At 43.9% G+C, this 12847-nt stretch overlaps 1 protein-coding gene across 3 annotated transcripts in view; it reads right to left on the bottom strand.

Annotated features, from left to right (window-relative positions):
* Window positions 1–12847, bottom strand: part of LOC132829080 (scaffold attachment factor B2-like) — a 77266-nt gene that overhangs the window by 16469 nt on the left and 47950 nt on the right. For all 3 annotated transcript variants that reach the window (XM_060846383.1, XM_060846385.1, XM_060846384.1), the window contains 4 exons: window positions 11736–12008; window positions 4506–4539; window positions 2679–2830; window positions 938–1053 (listed from right to left, as the gene is read on the bottom strand). In XM_060846383.1, coding sequence (XP_060702366.1) covers window positions 938–1053; window positions 2679–2830; window positions 4506–4539; window positions 11736–12008 — 575 coding nt within the window. The remainder of the gene's footprint in view (window positions 1–937; window positions 1054–2678; window positions 2831–4505; window positions 4540–11735; window positions 12009–12847) is intronic.

Raw genomic sequence — 12847 nt, 5'->3', positions numbered from 1 at the left:
TACACTTTTGTGGGCAGCACACTGGCACAGTGGTTCACACTGCTGCCTCACAGCGCCAGAGACCCGGGTTCAATTCCCGCCTCAGGTTGGGTGGAGTTTGCACATTCTCCCCGTGTCTGTGTGGGTTTCCTCCAGGTGCTCCGGTTTCCTCCCACAGTCCAAGGATGCGCAGGTTAGGTGAACTGGCCATGCTAAATTGCCTGTAGTGTTAGATGAAGGGGTATGGGTGGGTTGCGCTTCGGCGGGCCGGTGTGGACTTGTTGGGTCGATGGGCCTGTTTCCACACTAAGTAATCTAAACCTTGATTAGTTCCTGGGGATTTATTCCCTTTAATGCATTTTAAAGCACAAAGCATCTCTTCCTCTACAATATGGACATTTTTCAAGATGCCACCAACTACTTCCCCACGTTCTATGTCTCCATGTGCTTTTCCACAATAAACACTGATGCAGAAAACTCGTTTAGTATCTACCAAATGCAAAATATTCTGAAACAAATATGATTAATTTTAGATGAAAATAATTCAAAAGAAACAAGCTGTTTCAGTTAACTGAAACATGAATATCTTGCAGAAACCTAAAACATTGGTTGAATGAATTTAAATTCTGACCAAAGCTGAAAAACATTCCCATTAAAATACATAACTCTGTACAGAACTGGCCCTGTTGCAATATTATTTCATAAAATAAACCATGTTTGGTCCATGTGACCTGAATTAATTGGCTCAAATGTTACATTATAAGCCAGCACCTTGCAGTTATTTGGCGGTCAATATTTAATTATGGATGAAATATTTAATTTATTCTAAATGCATTTATAAAGGTAATTTGCTCATTCTTATCACAGCTCAAGGCTGATTGGATGAATCAATCACAAGTGGAATTTTAAACAACACCGACTTCTTTTCATTACAAACTTTTCTGTACTAACAGATTACCTTGCCAACGATCATGATCTCTTCCCATCATTCCTCCTTCAAGGTTACCCTGCCAAGAACGCTCTGGATGACCTTCCATCTTCCGTCCATGGTCACTGCTCCAATCTCTGCCATCTCTGCATAAGAACAAATAATACCTTGTAGTGCAATTGCCCAACACGTAAAGATACATCAAAAGAAGTTATGGGAAGATTATACATTATACCAAATTGGCCCTGCGCAAGTGCTGGATTGGTCTGCAGCATATCAGCAAGTTAGCAGTGAGGGGAAGGTGGTACTGGAATTTGGGTTTGAAACGGAGCTTCCCAATCCCAACGGTTTCTGCAAACCATCTCTCCTCAGCTATATGCACCGCACTGCCCTCTCCAGTAGCTGTGGGGAGGTGCTTTCTAATATTACAGAAGGACATCACCAGTATCACAAAGGCAAAGAGGTCTATCCACAGTCTTAGTTCTTCAATGGCCCCATTTCCAAACTTCATGCTCTTCAAGTGTCTTAAACATGACTGGCCATTTACCTCTCTTCCAACTCTCTATGAGTTTTCACCAATCCCTAAAACAAGTATTATTGGTATCTCCTGTGAAACATTATTACCTGCCTCATTTACAGTGCTATCCCTCTACTTACTAATCATTCTGTGGGACATGCGGTCACATGGTTACAGTTTCATCTGACTCAGTAAGCCAATGAAACAGCACTAATGTGAATTCCTGCCATCATGGCCAAACATCCTCAGCCATGGTTTTGTGAGCCCTCCCTAAACTTCATTATTTTCAGTTAGTTACTTCATTACTTACATTGCCCATCAGCTATTTACAAGACTGGTTCCAATGTGCATAATATTCAGTGCTACAGTCTCTATTCAAATCTACAACAGAAATTGCCTTGAAGTGACTACTGAAGAGACAAGACAAGAGTTTGGGTCCTGCCAAACGTCCTATACTGTTACAATATGTTTCAACTTCCTCCACGACATCTCAGCTTTCAAAAATTTGATGATTTTTAAAAAAGTAATTCATTCACTGGATGCGACTGTCATTGGTTGGAACAGCATTTATTGCTCATCCCTAATTGCCCAGAGGGCAGTTTGTCAACCACATTGCTGTGGATCTAGAGTCACGTGTAGTCCAGATGAGTTAAGGATGCCAGTTTCCTTCTGAAAGGGCATGAACGAACCAGAGGGGTTTTCTCCTCAGCCGCAATGGTTTCATGGTTAATATTAAACTCTTATTTTTAAGAACATTATTAAATTCAAATTCCACCACCTGCCTTGGCAAGATTGGAACCCACTATCTCCATAGGATTACCTGGGAGTCCGAATTAATAGTTTAGAGATAATATCAAGCCATCACCTGTTTCTGAGGAGTATGGGTATTAAAAATAGTTGGTGAATGGAGATGATATAAACTTGTCAACTTAAAATACTAGTAGAGCTGTTTTAACAGAACAGCTGCTCCTACGTTTCTTTTATCTACTTCAGCTGAAATCCTCATCAATACAATATGGTCACCTCCAAACAAATAAGCCACTCCACAAATTCCCAATTGCTCCAAAGTTCAGTATGAAAACTCCATATCCACTAACCTCTCTGCCTATCTTAGCTCCATACATCCAAAAATACTACTGTCCTTGGCAAACTGCCCCATCTTCATACCCTCAGAATTTTCACTACCCTTATCTTATTTCATCCCATCTTTCTTCCAACTCATATTCATCTCATTCCCTCATTTTGAATACTTACCTTGATTGGCGAGGCATAATTCCTCCTCTGTTATCTCCTACACGTTTCATGTCTGGCCCGTAGCCACCAGCAGATCCGCCCCAACCCTCACGCTGTGATCCTGAATCACGGTTGTGGCGTTCTGGTCCTCCATGCCTTCCATCAGGATAATGCTGAATACACATAATACAAATATTTCAAAGTTTGTTCAAAGAAACAATGTAAGTTTAACATGTTTTAATATTTGCAAATGTGTTGCTGGTCAAAGCACAGCAGGTTAGGCAGCATCTCAGGAATAGAGAATTCGACGTTTCGAGCATAAGCCCTTCATCAGGAATAAGAGAGAGAGAGCCAAGCCGGCTGAGATAAAAGGTAGGGAGGAGGGACTAGGGGGAGGGGCGATGGAGGTGGGATAGGTGGAAGGAGGTCAAGGTGAGGGTGATAGGCCGGAGTGGGGTGGGGGCGGAGAGGTCAGGAAGAGGATTGCAGGTAGCCCTCCTAACCTGCAATCCTCTTCCTGACCTCTCCGCCCCCACCCCACTCCGGCCTATCACCCTCACCTTGACCTCCTTCCACCGATCCCACCTCCATCGCCCCACCCCCTAGTCCCTCCACCCGACCTTTTATCTCAGCCGGCTTGGCTCTCTCTCTCTTATTCCTGATGAAGGGCTTATGCTCGAAACGTCGAATTCTCTATTCCTGAGATGCTGCCTAACCTGCTGTGCTTTGACCAGCAACACATTTGCAGCTGTGATCTCCAGCATCTGCAGACCTCATTTTTTACTCGAATGTTTTAATATTTGAACACCTTTTCAAATTAATATCATGTTCCCATATTGGAGTAATGAAGCATGTTACAGCTTGGTCATGAGACTTGGACAAGTAACACTGGTAGCTTCGCAATAATGTGATGCTGATTTCCCTTTTCACCACTATCAGAATGGTTAGTGCTCAATCTGGACCTTGCATACAACTTAATACAACATAAAAAGAATCACAACACTACTCAGTACCATCTAGGCAGAAAAAACTCTGCTTATCATCCCTAAACTCCTATTTCCCCATTGAGAATAATCATTAGATAGTTAAAACAACTGAAAGCTCAAAAGTTTCAGGAACTAGCTTATCACGAACATCATAAATGTGTTTAAAATCACAATAACAGATTATAGTCCAACAGGTAAGCAAGCTAGTTTTTGGAGTGCTGCTCCTTCATCAGCTCAGAAAGCTTGTGTGACTTTTAACTTTGTACACCCCAGTCCAACACTGGTACCTCCAAATCATCATACATGTGCAATGTGTGGTCACTACCCTCATTGCTATTGCAAAATAAACGCCATACCACAGTCAACAGTTTGTTCTGGAGAGTTGTTTTATGTGCCTCCATAACATTTCCAAAACTGACCTTTAAGTCTTCCTCTCATTAGCTCTGCTCCAAGTCTGATGTCTTTCATTACCTTTGACATCAGCCTTCAGGAGTTGTTAACGACCGACACAGGGCAGGGTTGCAACATTCAAGCTACCCAGTCTCAATGTCGTACGCCTATTGGTTACAGTGGTTTCAACAAAAGTACACAAATCTGATCATTCCACCCTCCCATGTTATTCAGTAACAGACTGTCTTCTTTGTAGCTGACTTCCAATGGAAGTGAAACCCCACTTTTCCCATTAAGTAGAGTTTGGTTTCATATATTCCCAATTTATGATCAAAAATTAAGGAATTAAAGTTGCTTTCACCCAAATCCACATTGCAAAGAAGACAATCTGATTTGAGATGTAGAAGTATTAATATGATAGCTTCCAAAAGCGAGATAGAATTAATAAATTTGTTAAAGTGAAATCTGTTACCTGGCCATCTCTATCACCGACTGCGCCACGAGAACTGAAAAAGAAAAACAACCAAATTAATGTAGGTATTCAAACTGCCACAGCTAGGAACAACTGTACACACTGACAGACTAGAGGCCTATGACCAGCAGTGTGCCACAAGGATTAGATCTGGGTTCATTGCTTTTCATCATTTATAACAATGACTTGGATGTGAACATAAGAGGTATAGTTAGTAATTTTACAGATGACATCAAAATTGGAGGTGTCGTGAACAGCAAAGAAGGTTATTGCAGGAGTACAACAGGATCTTGATCAGATGGGCCCAAGAGCAGCAGATAAGAGTGCAATTTCGATATATGTGGGGCGCTGCACTTTGAGAAGACAAATCAGACATGCACATAATGGTAATGTCCTGGGGAGAGTTGCTGAACAAAGAGACCTTGGAATGCAGGTCCAGAGTTCCCTGAAAGGTGGTATGCTTGCCTTTACTGGTCAGTGCATGGAGCACGGGAGCTGGAAGGTCAGATGGTCTCTCTGCAGGACACCAGTTAGGCCACTTTTGGAATACCGTATGCAGTTTTGGTCTCCCTTCTATTGGAAATACATTGTTAAATTTGAAAGGGTTCAGAAAAGATTTACAAGAATGGTGTCAAGGTTGGAGGGTTTGACCTATGAGGAGAGAGTGAATAGGCTGGGGCTATTTGCTTTGCAGCATCAGGGGCAACCTACAGAGGTTTATAAAACCATGAGTGGCATGCATAGAGTGAATAAACAAAATCATTTCCCCAGGTGATTATTCCACAAAAGTTTAAGGACAGAGTGCAAAGACTTAAAAGGGACTTAAGGAGCAACATTTTCATGCAGAGGGCAGTATGCGTATGGAATGAGGCGCCAAAGCAAGTTGAGAAAGCTGGTACAATTACAACCATTTAAAAAGGCATCTGGATGGGTATATGAATAGGAAGGGTTTACAGGGATATAGGGCAAATCGGACTAGAATTATTTAGTATACCTGGTCCACATGGATGAGTTGGACCGAAAGGTCTGTTTCTGTGTATAGCTCTATACCTCCTTGACACTTTAAATCCCAAAATAATTTCAATATTTCACTTCAGAATCCTGAAGGGGGAGGGTGTGCAGCCAGAAGTCGCGATGCACATTGGCACCAACGACATAGGTAGGAAGAGGGGTGGGGAGGTCATTCAGGAGCTCAGGGAGTTAGGCTGGAAGCTAAAAGCTAGGACGGACAGAATCGTCATCTCTGGGTTGTTGCCAGTGCCACATGACAGTGAGGCAAGGAATAGGGAGAGAGTGCAGTTGAAAATGTATCAGAAATAAGGTGGGTGAACTTAAGGCGTGGATTGGTACTTGGGACTATGATGTTGTGGCCATCACGGAAAAGTGGATAGAAGAGGGACAGGAATGGTTGTTGGAGGTTCCTGTTACAGATGTTTCAATAAGATTAGGGAGGGTGGTAAAAAAGGAGGGGGTGTGGTGTTGCCAATTAGAAATGGTATAACGGCTGCAGAAAGGCAGTTCGAGGGGGATCTGCCTTTGGAGGTAGTACGGGCTGAAGTCAGAAATAGGAAAGGAACTGTCACCTTGTTGGGTGTTTACTATAGGCCCCCCAATAGCAGCAGAGATGTGGAGAAACAGATTGGGAAACAGATTTTGGAAAGGTGCAGAAGCCACAGGGTAGTCGTCATGGGCGATTTCAACTTCCCAAATATTGATTGGAAGCTCTTTAGATCAAGTAGATTGGATGGGGCGGTGTTTGTGCAGTGTGTCCAGGAAGCTTTTCTAACTCAGTATGTAGATTGTCCGACCAGAGGGGAGGCCATATTGGATTTGGTGCACGGTAATGAACCGGGCAAGTGATGGGCTTGTTGGTGGGTGAGCATTTTGGTGATGGTGACCACAATTCTGTGACTTTCACTTGGTTATGGATAGAGATAGGTGCATGCAGCAGGGTAGGTTTTACAATTGGGGGAAGGGTAAATACGATGCTGCAAGACAGGATTTGAGGAGCATAAGTTGGGAGCATAGGCTGTCAGGGAAGGATGCCGTTGAAATGCGGAACTTTTTCAAGGAACAGATACAACGTGTCCTTGATATGTATGTACCTGACAGGCAGGAAAGAAATGGTCGTGTGAGGGAACCTTGGTCGATGAGGGAGGTTGAATGTCTTGTAAAGAGGAAGAAGGAGGCTTACATAAGGTTGAGGAAACAAGGTTCACACAGAGCGTTGGAGGGATACAGGATAGCCAGGAGGGAGCTGAAGAAAGAGATTAGGAGAGCTAAGAGAGGGCATGAAAAATCTTTGGCGGGTAGGATCAATGATAACCCCAAGGCCTTTTATGCGTATGTGAGAAACATGAGAATGACGAGATCGAGGGCCGTAGTGGGAGACTGTGTATCGAGTCGGAAGAGATAGGAGAGGTCTTGAATGAGTACTTTTCTTCAGTATTTACAAATGAGAGGAACCATATTGTTGAAGAGGTGAGTATGAAACCGACTGGTAAGTTAGAGGAGATACTTGTTAGGAAGGAAGATGTGTTGGGCATTTTGAAAAACTTGAGGATAGACAAGTCCCCCGGGCCTGACGGGATATATCCTAGGATTATGTGGGAAGCAAGAGAGGAAATTGCAGAGCCGTTGGCAATGATCTTTTCGTCTTCACTGTCAACAAGGGTGGTACCAGGGGACTAGAGAGTGGCAAATGTTGTGCTCCTGTTCAAAAAAAGGGAATAGGGATAACCCCGGGAATTATAGGCCAGTTAGTCTTACTTTGGTGGTAGGCAAAGTAATGGAAAGGGTACTGAGAGATAGAATTTATGAGTATCAGGAAAGACACTGCTTGATTAGGGACAGCCAGCACAGATGTGGGAGGAGTAGATCTTGCCTTACAAGTCTTATTGAATTCTTTGAAGAGGTGACCAAGCATGTAGATGAGGGTAGAGCAGTGGATGTAGAATACATGGATTTTAGTAAGGCATTTGATAAGGTTCCCCATGGTAGGCTTATGCGGAAAGTCAGGAGGCATGGGATAGTGGGAAATTTGGCCAGTTAGATAGAGAACTGGTTAACCAGTCGAAGTCAGAGAGTGGTGGTTGATGGTAAATATTCAGCCTGGAGCCCAGTTACGAGTGGAGTTCCGCAGGGATCAGTTCTGGGTCCTCTGCTGTTTGTAATTTTTATTAATGACTTGGAAGAGGGAGGCAAAGGGTGGGTCAGTAAATTTGCAGATGATATGAAGATTGGTGGAGTGGTGGATAGTGAGGAGGGCTGTTGTCAGCTACAAAGGGACTTAGATATGATGCAGAGCTGGACTGAGGAGTGGCAGATGGAATTCAACCCTGTCAAGTGTGAGGTTGTCCATTTTGGAAGGACAAATAAGAATGCGGAATACAGGGTTAATGGTAGGGTTCTTAGTAAGGTGGAGGAGCAGAGGGATCTTGGGGTCTATGTTCATAGCTCTTTGAAAGTTGCCACTCAGGTGGATAGAGCTTGTAAGCCTGTGGTGTATTAGCGTTCATTAGCAGAGGGATTGAATTCAAGAGTCGTGAGGTGATGTTGCAGCTATACAAGACCTTGGTAAGGACACATTTGGGGTACTGTGTGCAGTTCTGGTGGCTTCACTTTAGAAAAGATGTGGAAGCTTTGGAGAGGCTGTTGCCTGGAATGGAGAATAGGTCGCACGAGGATAGGTTGAGAGTGCTAGGCCGTTTCTCATTGGAACGGTAAAGCATGAGGGGTGACTTGATAGAGGTTTATAAGATGATATGGGGAATAGATAGAGTAGACAGTCAGAGACTTTTCCCCGGGTACAACAGAGTGTTACAAAGGGACACATGGGGACATAAATTTAAGGTGAAGGGTGGAAGGTATCGGGGGGGATGTCAGGGGTAGGTTCTTTACCCAGAGTGTGGTGGGAGCATGGAATGTGCTACCTGTGGGAGTGGCAGAGTCAGAATCATTGGTGACCTTTAAGCGGCAATTGGATAGGTACCTGGATAGGTGCTTAAGCTAGGACAAATGCTCGGCACAACATCGTGGGCCGAAGGGCCTGTTCTGTGCTGTATTGTTCTATGTTCATTCTGACAGTTAACTGTGATAATGTTTTGATACCATATACCTCACTCTCCTTGCACACTGTTTAACATATCATCAAAATTAGGTTCGGCTTGCAACACATTCTTCAATTCATTCATTTTCAGTGCCATTTGAAGCATCTAGATCAATCAGGTATAGATTCCTGCAATGCTCACGGATGAAGGGATTACTTTAGAACTTGCAAATGATATAGAAGCAATTCAGTGTAGGAAAACATATTCCAGCTAAAAAAGCAAATCTGAACTATGCTCAGAAATTAATTCCACAAGACACAAAAGTAGGCCATTCAACACACATAGTTAAGATTGTGCTGAAAAAGCACAGGTCAGACAACATCCGAGGAGCAGGAAAATCGACATTTCGGGCCGGAGCCCTTAATAAGAAATTAGTCTGGGAGCCTCGGGGGTGAAGAGATAAATGGGAGGGGGATGGGGCTAGGGATAAGGTAGCTAAGAATGCAATAGGTGGATGGAGGTGGGATAAAGGTGATAGGTCGGAGACAAACTTGGGGCGATGGGTGGGAAGCAAGACTGACAGGTGGGACAGGTCATGAAGGTGGTGCTGAGCTAGAAGGTTGGACATGGGGTAAGGTTGGGGGTGGGGGTGGGGGTGGGGGGGTGGGGTGGTGGAATGCGGAAATTGGTGAAGTCCACATTGATGCTATGGGGTTGAAGAGTCTTGAGGCGGAAAATAAGGTGTTCTTCCTCCAGGCGTCGGTTGGTGAGGGAGTGGCGATGGAGGCCGCCCAAGTCCTGCATGTCCTCAGCAGAATGGATGGGGGAGCTAAAACGTTCGGCCACAGGGCGGTGGGGTTGATGGTGCTGGTGTCCCGGCAATGTTCTCTAAATCACGCTGCAAGAAGGCATCTATCTCCCCAATGTAAAGGAGACCACATCGGGAGCAATAGATATAATAAATGACACATGTGGAAGTGCAGGTGAAACTTTGATAGATGTGGAAGGGTCCTTTGGGGCCTTGGAAGGAGGTGAGGAGGGAGGGGTGTGGGTGCAGGTTTTCCAATTCCTGCAGTGGCAGGGGAAGGTGACCTGACCAAGTAGTCGCGGAGGGAACGGTCTTTGAGGAAAAAAGTGGTGGAGAGAGAAATATATCCCTGGTGGTGGAGTCCTCTTGTAGGTGGCGGAAATATTGGCAGATGATGCGATTTACGCTAAGATTGGTGTGTATCCGAAAAAGATGCCTAGTACAAATTACAAATCCGAAACCTTCAACAGCGTTGATTCCCACTTTTATACTCCATTTCCTTTGAAATAAAGGGCAACTATTGCCCAGGGCTTGCATGCTAGCTTGCTGAGATTTACACACATGGACTCCCAAATCCCCTGACCGGTAGCTTTCTGGAGCTCTTCTCCATTTAGATCGTTTTCTGCTCCTCTAGTCCTCACACCTTCCCATATTATATTCCGTCTGCCAAGTTCTGGTCACTAGCCTCACCTGTCTATATCCTCTGCTGGCTGTCTTGTCAGTCTCACCACTTGCCTTCCCATCTACGTCTATGCCTTCCACAAACTTCAGTACAGCACTTCACAGCAAGTCTTACCATATATTCTACACAATCCCTACAGTGTGGAAACAGGCTATTTGGCTCAACAAGACCATACCGATAGGCCTAAGAGTATCCCACTCAGACCCATTCCCCTACTACTCTACATTTCCCCTGACTAATGCACCTAACCTACACATCCCTGATCACCATGGACAATTTAGCATGGTCAATTCATTTAACTTGCACATCATTGGACTGTGGGAGGAAACTGGAGCACCCAGAGGAAACCCACACAGACACGGGAGACAACATGCAAACTCCAAACAGTCACCTGAGGCTGGAATCAAACCTGGGTCCCTGGCCCTGTGAGACAGCAGTGCTAACCAATGAGCCACCCCATATATTGTAAATATCTGTGGCCCCAGTACTGTGGCACTCCACTAGTGACAACTGTCTGTTTGAAGTTTGCACGTTCTCCCAGTGTCTGCGTGGGTTTCCTCTGGGTGCTCCGATTTCCTCCCAAAGATGGGCAGGTCAGGTGAATTGGCTGTGCCAAATTGCCCATTGTGTTAGGTGGCTTAGTCAGGGTAAATATAGGGTAGGGGTCTGGGTGGGTTACTCTTCGGAGGGTCAGTGTGGACTTGATGTGTCGAAGGGCTGTTTCCATATTGTAGGGAATCTAATCTAGCTACATGTTGCCACCTTAAATCTGCTCCACCTACCCCATTTCTCTTAGTTGATCCTCTATCCATGCTAATTTCATTCCTCCAACACCATGGGTTTTAACTTCTGCAAAATTGTGTGAAGACTTATCACTGCATTCTCAAAACCCAAATACATTACCATCCACTGCTTCCTATTAATCTATCCTTCTCAACACCACTTCAAAAAATTCCCCTTCGTGAAACTATGCTCACTCTGCTTGATTAGACTCATTTCCAAAAGCTTTCCTATTACATTTACAACAGATGCTAATATTTTCCAACAAGCGTTAAACTGGCCTATAGTTATCATTGTTATGCCTCCTTTTCTTTCTAAATAAAGGTATAACACTGGTAGTTTTCTAATCCTTCTGGAATTCTTGCATTGGGTGACTCTTAAGTATGGAGTTTGCATGTTCACCCTGTGCCTGCATAGGTTTCTGCTGGATGCTCTATTTTCTTCCTTCAGTCCAAGTTATGCCAAGTTGTCCCATAGTGTCCAGGAATGAGCTGTGGTAAATGCGTGGTTACAGGGATAGGGTGAGGATCTGGGTGTGCAGCTCTTTGCACGGTCAGTACAGGCTCAATGGCAGTAGACGGATTGTATATTTCTATCTTCATAGTGGCTTGTTTTAACGCCTATGGATGCACCCTGTGAGGAGACTTATTGGCCTTTAGGCACTAGCATTTGTCACTAGATCTGCCGTAGACCAGTCAACCTAATGATTCACTGTAACAATTACTAACGCCCTACAAGGCAAAGAAATGCACTAAAAATGGGATCATTGACAAATTACTACCTAAAACTGTACAGTCACAATCAAAATAAACTCTCAGACCCAAATCACATCTCTATATACTCAATGCTTCCTCTCAGACAATTAATCCCTACGTCTGTAGGAATATGACATTTAACTATTCAAATCTTACCCAGAATCACGCCTGTCCGGCATCCGATCAGGCTTCCAGTTGCCACGAGGTGGCCCTCTTCGTGGAGATTCACGTCGAGGACTGTGGTTGCGATGGGAACCGTGATCAAGGTGTCTATCGTGGTCTCTACCAGATTTCATGACCATATCACGGCCCCGACTACCACCTCGCCTGTCATGGAATCCTTCAAGCCTTTTGTCAAACCTTCCTCCAAATGGACCTTCATCCCGACGTGGTGGACCACTATCTCTGCGGTCAAACCGATCCATTCGCCTAGTTAAGAGATAAGTTAACAATATGGCCAAAATCACTTTCACTTATGAAAAAAATTAATGACAGCCAGTAAAAACACAATGTAATAAAAAACTAATTCAGATTTGTTCTTAAGACAGTCCATGGAATACCCAGACCATAAGGTATTCCAGTAAGACAAGATAATTGTCTCCAAATTGTGCTGGTTGCATTAAAAAAAAACTGGAAGTAAACAGAATGGCTGGCAATCACTTCATCTCAGTTTAACCAACTGATGAATTGAGCAAAGCTGGCTAAAGAAGAAAACGAAGAACAGCCACTGGTAATTCCCAATTCTAGGAGATATAGAGCAGAACAATAAAGCTTTTTAGCTTGCCCCATATCAGATCTTTAGAGTCTGACATAAAATAGGAAATGAAAAGTAAAATATTACTTCTCTCAACCCTTAAATTTGAAGTGTCATCAAGCAATTTATAAATTAATGTCAGGTGGCCATTTGTAGAAACAGAATGATAGACTTTCGATATCCTAGGCAATTGTAACAACGTTATTATAAACTGCAAATGGAGTTTCCCACAAATAACACAGAGGAACTGCGATTATCCAAATATCAATTACCCGCATATCAGATTATCTGAAGGAGACCTTGAGGTCCCGATAGAAATGCTACATCAAGGACGTGTTTCCAACACTGATTGCGTCTTTATTACAGTGATTAAGCAGGCACTTTCTCCAAATGGCTGATTTTCTGCCCCCTCTCTCTCCCCACACTTCCCCTGGAGTTCTACACAGGTTTGTACCCTAAATCCCCCTGTCAAAAAGTTGCAGTAACAAGTTGTGTGTGTGGCTGTGTCTGTGTG

Source organism: Hemiscyllium ocellatum, chromosome 28 (assembly GCF_020745735.1).
Source record: "Hemiscyllium ocellatum isolate sHemOce1 chromosome 28, sHemOce1.pat.X.cur, whole genome shotgun sequence".
NCBI classification, from domain to species: domain Eukaryota; kingdom Metazoa; phylum Chordata; class Chondrichthyes; order Orectolobiformes; family Hemiscylliidae; genus Hemiscyllium; species Hemiscyllium ocellatum.
This window is presented reverse-complemented; position numbering and strand designations above follow the sequence as displayed.